Below are 12,658 nucleotides of genomic sequence, written 5' to 3' on the forward strand. Positions count from 1 at the left end.
AGTGGGCCTCAGCATAGACTGAAGTAGACTTAAAGGCAGGGATCCAGACCCCGAGGCTCGAGGGCGCCCTCCACAGCACCTAGCCCCCGGCAAGGTGGGAGGCAGGGAGCCCTGAGCTTTGTGGGCCAGATCAGGCAAGCCAGACCTGGATCCAGCCCATGGGCTCTGGTGGTGGGAGTGGGGAGACCAGGAAGCAGCTCCCTGTGCCACTGCTGCTCCTCCTCCCCCTCTAGCTGGGCGAACGGCAAGCAGTGCCTGCAGAGAGGCTTCCCTGCTACTCTGATTGGCCAGAATTCCAGCCAATCAGAGCAGCCTGGTGGGGTGGTACCTTGCAGTGGTGGGAGAAGAAAGCTTTCTGGAGACTCTTTCTCCCACTGCTGCCATTTCCCCAGCCAGGAGAGGGGGTAGTGGTGGCAGTGGTGGCGTGTGAAGGTAAGTGCCCCCCGAGCCTGCTTCTGCACCCTCCTTCCTGCCCAGAACTTCACCTCCAGCCCACTCCTGAGCCCCTCTGCTGCTGCCCCTAACCCACTTATGCACCTTACCTCTCACCCAGATCCCCTAACCCTATCCTGCTCCTGCACCCTCTCTCCCACACACTGCACTGCCCCCCCCCATTTTTGGTCCCACCCTGGTTCCCTGGAAATGTTAATCTGGCCTGAGGGGAAGCCCTGAACCTCAGTCCCCACTTCTCCATCCTCCTGCCCATGGTGCTGGAGTGTGAGGGGAGAGAGGTGTCTCAGTCACAGGCCACATCAGTGAGGGGTTTTGTGTATTTTTTTGCATTTCACTCTTATGTGGCCCCTGAATGATTTTTTTTTCCTGTGGGTCAGTGGCTCCTCACTCAAAAAAGATTCCTCACCCTTGCTTAAAGGACTAGCGTCTGTATAGTCACCTTACGTACTGGATAACTGGGAATTGGCCACTGTTGGAAGCCAGGATACTGGGCTAGATGTACCTTTGATCTGACCCAGTATGGCGCTTCTTGGCTACGTCTACACGTGAAGGCTACATCGAAGTAGCCTATTTCGATGTGGCGACATCGAAATAGGCTATTTCGATGAATAACGTCTACACGTCCTCCAGGGCTGGCAACGTCGATGTTCAACATCGACGTTGCGCGGCACCACATCGAAATAGGCGCAGCGAGGGAACGTCTACACGCCACAGTAGCATACATCGAAATAAGGGTGCCAGGCACAGCTGCAGACAGGGTCACAGGGCGGACTCAACAGCCAGCCGCTCCCTTAAAGGGCCCCTCCCAGACACACTTGCACTAAACAGCACAAGATCCACAGAGCCGACAACGAGTTGCAGACCCTGTGCATGCAGCATGAATTCCCCGCTGCAGCAGCAGCAGCCAGAAGCCCTGGGCTAAGGGCTGCTGCACACGGTGACCACAGAGCCCCGCACGGGCTGGAGAGACAGCCTCTCTCAACCCCCCAGCTGATGGCTGCCATGGAGGACCCCACAATTTCGACGTTGCGGGATGCGGATCGTCTACACTGTCCCTACTTCGACGTTGAACGTCGAAGTAGGGCGCTATTCCGATCCCCTCATGAGGTTAGCGACTTCGACGTCTCGCCGCCTAACGTCGAAGTTAACTTCGAAATAGCGCCCGACGCGTGTAGCTGCGACGGGCGCTATTTCGAAGTTAGTGCCGCTACTTCGAAGTAGCGTGCACGTGTAGACGCAGCCCTTATGTTCTGATTTCCCATTGCCATTGTCTGTCTGCCAGCAGGTGTGTATAACTACCCAGCATTTACTTAACTCATTGAAACAAATATGGTGGCAATCAGATAATAGTCTTAAAAATGATACAGCTATCTCCCTCGTTCTTCACAGTAGGACGAGGACAGAAGGGATTGGGAATATTTCTGGCTTCATTTTAACAGAGATGATCACAGGACTCCAAGCTAGAGAATGGCAGGGGAAATAAGGGGGATTTTCTTACTAAAATTAAATTCAAATTAAATCAGTGTTACCAGGAAGGCTGGCCCTGAGTTTAAGGCACTGGAGTGGGAATCAGGTTCAGTTCCCAAGATACTCTCTCTGAGCTACAGTTTCTCATCTGTAAAATGGGGCTAAGAATACTTCCTACTTTTCCTTTTTGTCTGTCTTGTCTATTTTCAGTGTAGGGACTGCCTATTAATATTCATATGCACAGCACTCAACACAGTTTAGCTCTGGTCTCAAGTGAGGCTGGGATAACACTGTAATAAATAACACATAATAATAATAATTAGACCGGAGACTTTTTCCCATGAGAAGGAGGCCATTGCTGCCATACAGATTCCCAGTCATTCTCTTTTCTGTAACCTTCCCTTCTGTCTCGATTCCCTAGGATGCATACTCTGAAATTGCCTACCTTTTTGCTGAGTTTTTCCGAGACCTTGACATAGTCCCATCTGACATCATTGCGGGCTTGGTCCTCCTGCGTCAGCGGCAGAGGGCAAAGCGCAACGCAGTGTTGGATGAGGTGAGTGCATGGAGTGCCTTCAGATTGCATTGTCCCAGTGGAGACTTTGACACCATGTGTGTCTCGCTTATTTCCACCTTACTTATACCTGCATCCATGTGCAGGACACCCCGTCTCTGCCCACTTTGTATCAGTTGTATAATGGGCTATTACCAGTCCTTGGGGTGTGAATTAAAAATAGTAATATTTAGTTCTTCTGTAACACCTTTATCTACCTCTTGAAATGCTTTACATACAAAGGTTGGTCTTGATTCTGATTCTGTTCATAAATGATTTGGATAATGGCATAGAAAAGGCATGTGGGCAAACCTACACAGGAGCTTTACATCTGCACAGCTGCACTGCTATAGTGCATCAGGTGAAGACACATTGTGCAAACAGGGGAGTGCTTTCCCATTGGCATAACTACTCCACCTCTGCAAGAAGTGGAAGCTCAGTTGTCAGGAGAGCGTCCCGCACCTTTGTGGCTAGTCAGAAACTTCATCACTTGGGATATGAGGAGAAGTGTTTTCACACCTCTGGGCAACACAAGTTATATCAAGTTAGACTGTAGGGTAGACCTACTCTAACAGAGTTTGTGGCTAGTACCAAGCTGAGGGGGGTTGCAAGCACTTTGGAGGACAGGATCAGAATTCAAAATGATCTTAACAAGCTGGAGAAATAATCTGAAATAAATACGATGAACTTCAGTTAGGACAAATACGAAATATTACACTTAAGGAAGTAATTATCGGCACAAATACAACAAGGGAAATGACTGCCTAGGAAGGAGTACAACAGAAAAAGATGTGAGGTTTATAGCGGATTACACATTAAACATGAGCCCACACTGCTAGCAAATAAAGGTGAACTTTTTTTTTGGGTGTATTATCATGAGTATTGTTAGCAAGAGAGAAGCAATTCTTTCACTTTATACAACTCTAATAGGGCCTCTTCTGGAGTACTGGACCCAGTTCTGGGCACATACTTTGGAAAAGGTGTAAGCAAGTGGTGAACTTGGCTGATTTACACCCCTGCAGAAAAGTGCTGTGGGAGCAAAGTGGTCAGGGACCCCAGTTTCTAAGGTTGTAGTGCTGGTGATGAGCATGATTCAGAGTCAGGAGAATAGAGATCAGACTGCGTTGGAACAAAAATAAGCTCAGAAAACTAACCGATGGTAGAAAAAATATCCCATTATCTGCAAGTTGTGTTGGCACAGAACAATGGGAACTTGCCTTCTCTTGTGCACAGCCGTTCTGTCTTTGTGGCTGGAGGGAACTCACCACTATGTGTGTGATTTACAGGCAAACAATGACATCTTGGCCTTCCTGTCTGGGATGCCAGTGACTAGGAACACTAAGTACCTGGATCTGAAAAACTCGGTAAGTCACTAGCCCACAAGCTCACCTGCTTTGTGCGAGCCATAAAGCAAACAGCAGACTGACTGTCTTCTCCTAGCTCCTGTCTCTTTCACTCTCAGTTGGTGCTCACACACTCATTTATTTCTCTCTCTCGCACATAATACAGGACCTTAAAGGTGACAAAGCCTATTAGATAATAACAATGCTTAGCTCTTGCTTGGGTCTTTCAAAACTTTCTAAAGCATTATTGTCATCATGTGCCTATGAAGAAGATGATACTATTCCACATGGAGGAAAAAGATCAATTAAGTGACTTGTCCGAGGCCACAGATAAGGAATCAGTGACACAGACAGGATATTACTACAGGCCTTACATGTGGAAGTGCTGCCAATAGAGATCTTGATGGGGTTTGTCTTGATTAGAACAAAAGGCCACCTACTTCAAGATGACCATTGCATGTGGGAACCAGTAGTCTCTGCAGGTTACAGTTCTTTACTGAAGGTGAAACTAGCTGAGATCTGTCCCATTTTATACAAATCAGTTTAGCTTTTGGTCACCTGGCTCGTTGCCATTGCAGCTGTTGATTGTTGCAATTAGAGCTGGGGGAGAAGACCCAATCCAAATCTTTTCCAATCAAGTGATCGTGTCATTAGTTTGTGACTCCTTTCTGCTCCACTGGGGCCCACAATATCTTCAGACCACCTCTCACTTTAGACAGGTAGGCACCGATCCTCATGTGCATTTGGGCACATGGCCCCAGAGGAGAAGCATGGCTTTACAGTTCCATCTCTGTACAGCTCCATGGCCATATGTGGTCTGTATGGGGGCAATATGCTGGAGAAATCCTGTTACGGACAAGTAATAGTGTAGTGTCTCCTCTTTTCAGATAGGGCAGAGCAGAGCACTCTGGGTTTCATGGGTACTGGGTCTGGCACTGGGATTTCCTTGGTGCCAGGGAGTTAAGACCACTGTGGGATGCCTTCCCTTGCAAAGGCCCAATAATTTGCTGATGCACTTCAGCAATAGCTTTGGAGCTAATTCTTAACTTTATTAAACATTTATGGTAAGATCCTTAGCTGATGTTAATTGTGGTAGCTCAGCTGATTTACTCCGGTCGAGGATCTGATGCATGATAACCACTGTGCAAATGATCCTGGGGAGGAGCGGGTGTCTAACATAATATGGAGAGATCAAAAGGAAACAAGGATGCACATCTCTAACACGCAGACGGGAGTTCTGGGTTGGGAGAGCCCTGGAGAAGGGAGTCAAGGTGACGTGCATATCACCAAAGAGAACATGAGCAACACTTAATTTCTCGTCTCTTTCAGCAAGAGATGCTGCGGTACAAAGAGGTCTGCTATTATATGCTCTTTGCCCTGGCTGCCTATGGCTGGCCCATGTACCTGATGAGGAAGCCCACCTGTGGACTGTGTCGCCTGGCCAGATCCTGCTCGTGAGTGGCTATTCCTACCTCTCCCTCTGCCTGCACTTTCTTTCTGTCTCCCCATTTTGCCTCCAATTTCCCCTTCTTTTTCATTTTCTTTCTCCATCTCCTCTCTTCTTCTTTCTCCTGCTTCCTCTCCTTTCCTTCTCTCGTTCTCCATTCCCTGCTTCCTCTCCTTTCCTTCTCTCGTTCTCCATTCCCTCTCTTCTTCTCACTTTTGCCATCCCTTTCCCTTCTTTCTTCCTAGTTCCTTACTCCCCACTGCTCTTCTGTCCTCCCTATTAAATAGTCCATGCTGTGCATCTACATGCTCTCTGACATGCTAAAGACCTTGCCAGACCTGTGTGCTTCATACAGCCAGCATGGGGAATTGATTGAGATGATACTCACTGAGTCAGAATTGCCATCTCACAGTTCTTGGAAGCACAGAAGTTCAAGCAGCTGACATTTGCTGTCAGTGAGACTTAGCCAGAGTGTGTTCCTTGCTCTCTGGGGTTTATCTGTTGTGGGGGGCAGTATGGTGACCTCCAGGTAGAAGCCCTGTATTTAAAGGGAGGTGGCATTTCCATCTGAACCATCTTCTGTTTTCAGTTGCTTGGAACTTTCTCATTACTTTTTTGGAGGGGTCTGACATGGGGTGCGCTCTCGTTTGTAATCTTACTCTAGAAGCTGTTTTAATTTTTAGAAATGTTTTTATTAAGAGTATGTTGATTTCTGAGTCATCTGTGCATGAAGCATAGCCTGTGGGAAAGGCAATTTTCAAGTGTTAAAAACCCCAAACAAATTAGCTGTCCTTTTGGTGGTTAGGCTTGGTGGTTAACATCCAGAACTGCTTTGCTCACTATGGCTGTAGAACTGAGTGAAGGATGGCCTCTTTGTTACCAGACATTTGGGACTGCAGTAGCTAAAGTATAACATCCCTCCAGGTGTTCAGAGCTGTCCAGGGTTCAAAGCTCCTGCAGTCACATTGGGTCTTCAGTCATCGGTTGTCCTGTTGCTCCTCCTGGTGTCCACAAGCAACACTGCACCTCCATCATGGTGGTTTTCCCTGGTGACAGTGAAGAGGGTGTGTCTGCTTTGTGAAAACTAAGTGTTTTACTTCCAGGGTGCAGCTCCACCCTGGCTATGGAGAGGAGAAGCTATAGTACAGGCGGGGTCTGGGCCATGTCATCTATGCCTACTCAGGTCACACTTAGGTGGTGGTGATGCTCATGCCTTATCTGTGCTAGAACTTCATGGGACCAGTGCATAAAACAATGATGAGAGGCAAAGCCAGAGAGAGGCCCATGGAGTCTCTCAAGCACTTCCCTCTGTTTCCCCATCTTGACCCCATGTCTCTTCTGTTGCCTCCCCTCCTGCTGCAGCTCCACTTCTCCCCACCTTCCTTTTTTCTCACAGTACTCGTTTTTCTTGGCAGATGCTGCTGTCTCTGCTCTTCCCAGCCCCGCTATGCCCCTAGTGTCACCATTGAGGAGGATAACTGCTGTGGCTGCAATGCGATCGCTATCCGTCGCCACTTTCTAGATGAGAATATGACTTCGGTGGACATCGTCTACACCTCCTGTCATGATGCTGTAAGGAGAATCTATGTCACCTTTTGTATGCAGGACATGTTCTCAGGCCATCTCCCTGTGAACACTGTGTGCTCTGTAGGATGGCTGGGAGGACCCCAAGCCATTCCCCTGACACTGGAGCTCCCCATTTGGGCTAACTGCACCACTTGTATATAAGTCCTTATGTTACTGCTGCCCTTGAACAGTGCAGAGGGGAGAGCTGTCGTGGTGGTAGTCTGCTTCCCTGTCGCTGGGGGAGAAAAGGAGGGGCCGAAGGTTTTAATGGAGTAATGCATTTTCCCCAGGTCTATGAAACTCCCTTCTACGTGGCTGTGGACCATGATAAGAAGAAAGTTGTTATCAGTATCCGAGGAACTCTGTCTCCAAAGGTACATGTGCTCTGTGATGGAGTTCCCTGGTACTCACCCTCACCAGCATGCATCCATTTATACTTGGTGCTTGGGAATCTCCTTTGGTGCAAGCAGAGAGCTCATTTCATGCTCTTACTGTCGCTCTTTGAGTCTCTGACCTGTGTTGGATTCTTTCTCTCCAGGATGCCCTGACTGATCTGACAGGGGATGCAGAGCGTCTCCCAGTTGAGGGTCACCACGGAACCTGGCTGGGTCACAAGGTATTCAGAAAGCACAGCTTATTCTGGCCTTCCGATTTTACAGTGTAATCCCAACCCTCTCCCCCAGAATGTTGTGAGGCTCATTAATTCTTAAAGAGACTTGGATTAAAGGGTTGTCTCAAGGCCAGATGGCATTATTAACCCCCCTCCCCAACCTTGTAAGGTCACCATGGTATTAATTAAAGACCAGAATGATACACAATTAATAAAAATAACACACTAATAAAAGGACTCTGTTAAGGTGGAAAACAAAATCACTGACAGCAAATCTGGAATGCTCTATCAAAAGAATAAATTTAATCCTGGCCGAGTGTAACAGTTTCAAAGTTGCAAGGCAGATGGTCACTGACTGTGACCCACACCATAGCCCAGTCTTTAGTGAGAAAACTTGTACTGATGTAACAAAATGGATGCAGCCCATCCGTATTAGAGACCTGGCCTGCTGTAAATGAATTGATTTAGTTGTAGACAGCACCTTCGACCCCTGTAGAGCAAAGTGCTAAATGTAAAGCACGTGCCTAATTTAAGTACATGAGTATCTTACTCAAAGAGACTAATTTCATCTGTAAACTTAAGCATGTGCACACGCCCTTGGCTAGATAGAGGTCTAAGATCCTGACACTTGGAGCCTTGCTCTTGTAAGTAGTTCTCACTCATGTGTACTGTAGCTGGTGTCACTGGGACTCGGTGCTGGGTTAAGGATTATACCGGGGGCAGTCAAAATATGGCAGACGGGCTGGATCCAGCCTACCAGCCATTGGGATCTGGCCCACTAGGTTCCTCTAGGCCGCCAGTGGTCCGCAGCTCACTGGATCCTCAGACTCCTACAAGCCACTCAAAGTGATCTTGTGCTGGGGCCAGTGTGTGCACCTCTGGAAAGGAGCCCATGGGAGCTGCCTGTCCTGTCTTTGTGGGTGTGTGTAGAACGCGGAGACACCCTTCTGCCCCTAGGGGCATGCACCATGCAGAGATGCACACACAGACCCCAGCAGGCAGCCACAGTGAGTGGTGCGAGGGGGTGCAGCAGACCGGGAGGATGCCCAAGGGTCTCACTGGGCTGCTGGCCAGGAACTGCCTGGGGTAAGTGCCCCCCAGCCAGAGCCTACACCTTGCACTCCATACCCTTCCACACCTGCAGTGCTCTGCCCCAGGTCACAACCGAAACCTTTTGCACCCTTGCCCCGGTCACAACTTTCTCCCATGCCCTGCAACCCCTTCTGCACCTCTCCCCCAGGTCAGAATCCTCTCCTGCACACAAACCCCCTCCCAGACCCTGCACCCTAATCCCCTGCCCCAGATCACAACCCGCTCATTCACCCAAACTCCCTCCCAGACACCACACCCCTTCTGCACGCCAGCCCTCTACCCAGAGCTCCTCCTGTACCCATCCTCCTTCCCAGACCCCACACTCCCTCCATTGAATACCAGATTCTGGAAGTGGGCCCTCCAGTTAAAAATTATTGACCACCCCTGGATGACACCTATGGATGGGCTTGCAGAGTGGGCTTGTATTGTTGAAACCAAGGTTGCATTCTTGCTTTTCTGAATGTGAATGCTGTTTTATGCTTCTGAAATAACAATTAATCAGCATAACAAAATAATATTCAGAAATAAACAAAGTAATGTTTTGTCATATAATTGGCATTCATATATTTAAATATGTGCTGCTTCTTTCATTACTAAATATGCTTATCAGAAGGAGTTATCACTAATAGCTTAGGCTGTTGAACTAATGCATTTTATTCAAAATGATGTAGTATAATAATTATAAACATTTTTAAGAAATAATAATGGTAAAATTAAATCAAAATGAAGATTATGTTAATAAACTGAACATCTCAATTACATCAATCTTCTTATCTATTGTGCAACTCTAAAATATATGCTAAAGGTAAAAAGTATCGGAGGCATAGTTGTTAGTCTCTATCCACAAAAACAACCAGAAATCCTGTGGCACCTTATAGACTAACAGATATATTGGAGCAAAAGCTTTCGTGGGTGAAGTACGCATTTGATGAAGTGGGTCTTTGCCCGCAAAAGCTTATGCTGCTATATATGTGTTAGGCTGTAAGGTGCTACAGGACTTCTTGTTGTTTTTGCTAGACGTGAAGATTTTCTCAGGATTATCTTTCTAGAATATTTGCAGTAATTTGTCTGTTTTTAAGACATGTTTTATCAGATCACTCATTTTTTCTTTTTGTGTTTGGCTTTGCAACTTCCGCTGTAAATTAAAGAGAAGTTTTAGGATTTTTAATTTATCAAATCAAAATTAATTATAAAATAGTTTTGATTAGCTTTTTCATATCATAGGTTTCTTCTTTTGAGCATTGCTCAAGTCCGCTCTCCACATGTGCTGGTGTCAAAAGCATCCCCTAGCAGCATCCATAGGGAGCGGCTCTAGCGACCCTTGGAGTAGCTTCACCATGGGGTGGTATAAAGGGTTTTGCTCACTCCTCTCACCTTCAGTTTGTTCTTGCCACGAGTAATGGTGCATCAGAACTGCTGGCTTTGACTTATCCTAGCTAGATCTCCTCTACTTAGCAGTTCCTCAGATAGTTTTCCACTCACTGATAACTTTGTTTAGATAGAGTTCTTTGTCCTGGACAGGAGGTTGGCCTAGGGACAGGCATCCCCGATCCCCAGCCTTCAAAGCTTCTGTTTTGTGCGGGTGACCCCTGCCTGTGAGCTGCCGGCATGAGAGTTGTCTGTGCTGTCTCAGCAAGGGGCACGTTAGTGACAGTGCCCAATTTGCAGATCACTCAAGCCCCATAGTAAGAAGGAAAGGGACATTTGCTTGTGAGCACACCTAACAAAATCAGCACTGTCCCCCGCGGAGAGCGTGCAGCAGACTTAACCTCACGCACTGTTCCTCAGGTGCTGTGCATCCCCTCGCTGATCCCAGTGCAAAGGCAAAGACTTCAACCCAGGACCGTCCCTCTCTGCTCTGAAAACCTAAGGAGAAACAGGGTGGGGAGACTAGAACTGTGCTGGGCAAGTCATTGCCACTGCCAGGAAGTTGCACTTCGACTCAAGCAGAGAGGCCCAGCCCGGCCCAGCCCAGCCCAGCCTGCAGCATCAGCACTGGACAGCGACGATGGCCTCTGGAGCTTGGAGTCACCGTCAGCACAGAAGCTCTGTGGGCAGTCAGTGCACGACACTCTGACCATGATCTTAGCAACAGCACCAGCACCTTGGTCTCAAGGCAGGCCCCACTGGGCTCCTTCAGGGTATCTCCCTGTGACACTGCCTATCCCCGAGGGATTGGAAGGCCAGTGCTCCCCCATGCTAAGCGAGCCTTGGAGACAGGTGTCGCAGGCTCCCTTTTGGGCTCCTGCTTGGGAAGAAGGCAAAGTTTGGGAGAGTGCTCACCAGTGCAGTGGCTCAGACCTACTGAGGCATGTGATCCCTGGTATGGGAACCATCAAGGGAGGTCTGCATCACCGAGGCACCCACTATGCTCGGAGTCACCCCGGGGAACCAGCTGTTGTCTCCTCGGCCCTTGTCCTGGTGTCGACATTCCTCACGGTCTCAGTGCTCCTCAGACTGCAGCTCTTAGTCTCATTCCAGATCCTGGCACCTGCCAGATGACAGGAGGCATTGAGCACTGGGTGACTGACGCAAATCCACCTTCCCCAAGCTGACACTGGCTTCCCATGATGCGGCATTTTGTGGTTGGAGGGACATGGAGAGGCCAAGAGCATGTCCCGCTGTGAGGCACTTAAGAGTCCTCTCATTCCTGGTTGCTGGGTGGTGTACTCCTGCCATAAGAGGCTGAGATGGAGCAAGGGCCCTGCCTCCCAGATGGGTGCAGACCCCATTGGTGTTGCCCTAATCCTTGGCTCTGAGGGCAACATACCAGACTTCCCTTTGTTTGGCAGCTGCCTTTCCCACTTTCTCCAGGCCTGGATCACCATAGTTACCACTCCCTGACCTTGCAGCACCTCTGAGGGCCTGCTGCATGCTTTGCTGCCAATCTCTCTCAGCAGCGGGGTCTTCATTCTGTTCAAACAGGATGAGGCCTGGGTAATCCTGAGCACATCCCAGCCTGGTCTCACCAGCATTGGTTCAGGACATTACTGGACCTGATGATTTACCCCCAGCCTGTTGTCACAGGACCATGGTTATCTCCTGTGTCGCACCCGTGCATCCCTGCAGTTCATGGCATGGTTGCTCCATAGCTAAATGAGGCAGACCGTTCTTGTTTGGAGGAGGTCCATCGGGTCATGATAGGGAGTAGGAAACCTTCCATGAGGCTGACCTACGAAGCCAAGTGGACAAGGTTCTCCCACTGTGTGGCAGAAGGGGTATCTTTTCAGAATGTTCTCCAGCACAGCTGGTTTTTGGTTGCCTGCTTCAGCTCCAGCGCCAGCGCCAGGGCTTGGCGTAGTCCTCCATGAAGGTGCATTTTATGGTCATCTCAACTTTCCATGGACTAAAGGGCAAGCAGTGTTTCAGCACGATGTGGTAGGGAGGTTCCTGCGGGGTTCTTGAACAAATCTGCTAACGTGTGGGACCCCGTCCCTGAGTGGGGTCTTAACTTAGTCATCTCTAGACTCACTGGGCCTCCCTTTGAGCATCTGGGAGCCTGCTCTTTCTTCCATTTGTGTTGGAAGGTGGCATTTCGGGTTGTTGTGACATCAGCAAGACAGGTGTTGGACATCTGGGCTTTAACTTCAGAAACTTTGTACACTGTTTCGGCCCTATCGGATCTTCCTACCAAAATTGGTCTCTCCCTTCCATGTGAACCAGGACATCTTCTTACCTGTGTTCTGCCACAGATCTCACAAGACAGAGGAGAAGACGCAGCGTCATGCTCTGGATGTTAGGAGGTATTTGTCCTTTTACCTGGAGTGCATGCACTAAACCATTCTGCAAGTCATCTCAGCTTTTCATCACTACACTGGACAGGCTGAAGGGCATGCTGGTGTCCACACAACAGATGACCAACTTGATTACCTTGTATATACCAACCTGCTGCTGCAACCTAGCCAGGGTTTCCCTGCTGCGGATCATACAGGCCCTTTCAACCAGAGTGCAAGCATCATCAGTGGCCTTGCTGGCTCATGTGCCAATCCAGGACGTCTATAGAACTGCAGCGTGGTGTTCAGTCCACGCATTCACAGCCTACCACACCCTCCTTCAGCAGGCTAGAAATGATGCTGGGTTTGACAGGGCCATGCTGAAGTCTATGAGACCATGAACCCCTACCTGCC

The 12,658-nt window shown here is 48.8% G+C and overlaps 1 protein-coding gene across 6 annotated transcripts in view; it reads left to right on the forward strand.

Annotated features, from left to right (window-relative positions):
- The window catches only part of DAGLA (diacylglycerol lipase alpha), a 103,360-nt gene that overhangs the window by 69,441 nt on the left and 21,261 nt on the right, over positions 1-12,658 (forward strand). For all 6 annotated transcript variants that reach the window (XM_074998044.1, XM_074998048.1, XM_074998049.1 and 3 more), the window contains 6 exons: positions 2,342-2,476; positions 3,760-3,837; positions 5,146-5,270; positions 6,679-6,835; positions 7,120-7,203; positions 7,368-7,445. In XM_074998044.1, coding sequence (XP_074854145.1) covers positions 2,342-2,476; positions 3,760-3,837; positions 5,146-5,270; positions 6,679-6,835; positions 7,120-7,203; positions 7,368-7,445 — 657 coding nt within the window. The remainder of the gene's footprint in view (positions 1-2,341; positions 2,477-3,759; positions 3,838-5,145; positions 5,271-6,678; positions 6,836-7,119; positions 7,204-7,367; positions 7,446-12,658) is intronic.

Source organism: Carettochelys insculpta, chromosome 6, assembly GCF_033958435.1.
Source record: "Carettochelys insculpta isolate YL-2023 chromosome 6, ASM3395843v1, whole genome shotgun sequence".
NCBI lineage: Eukaryota > Metazoa > Chordata > Testudines > Carettochelyidae > Carettochelys > Carettochelys insculpta.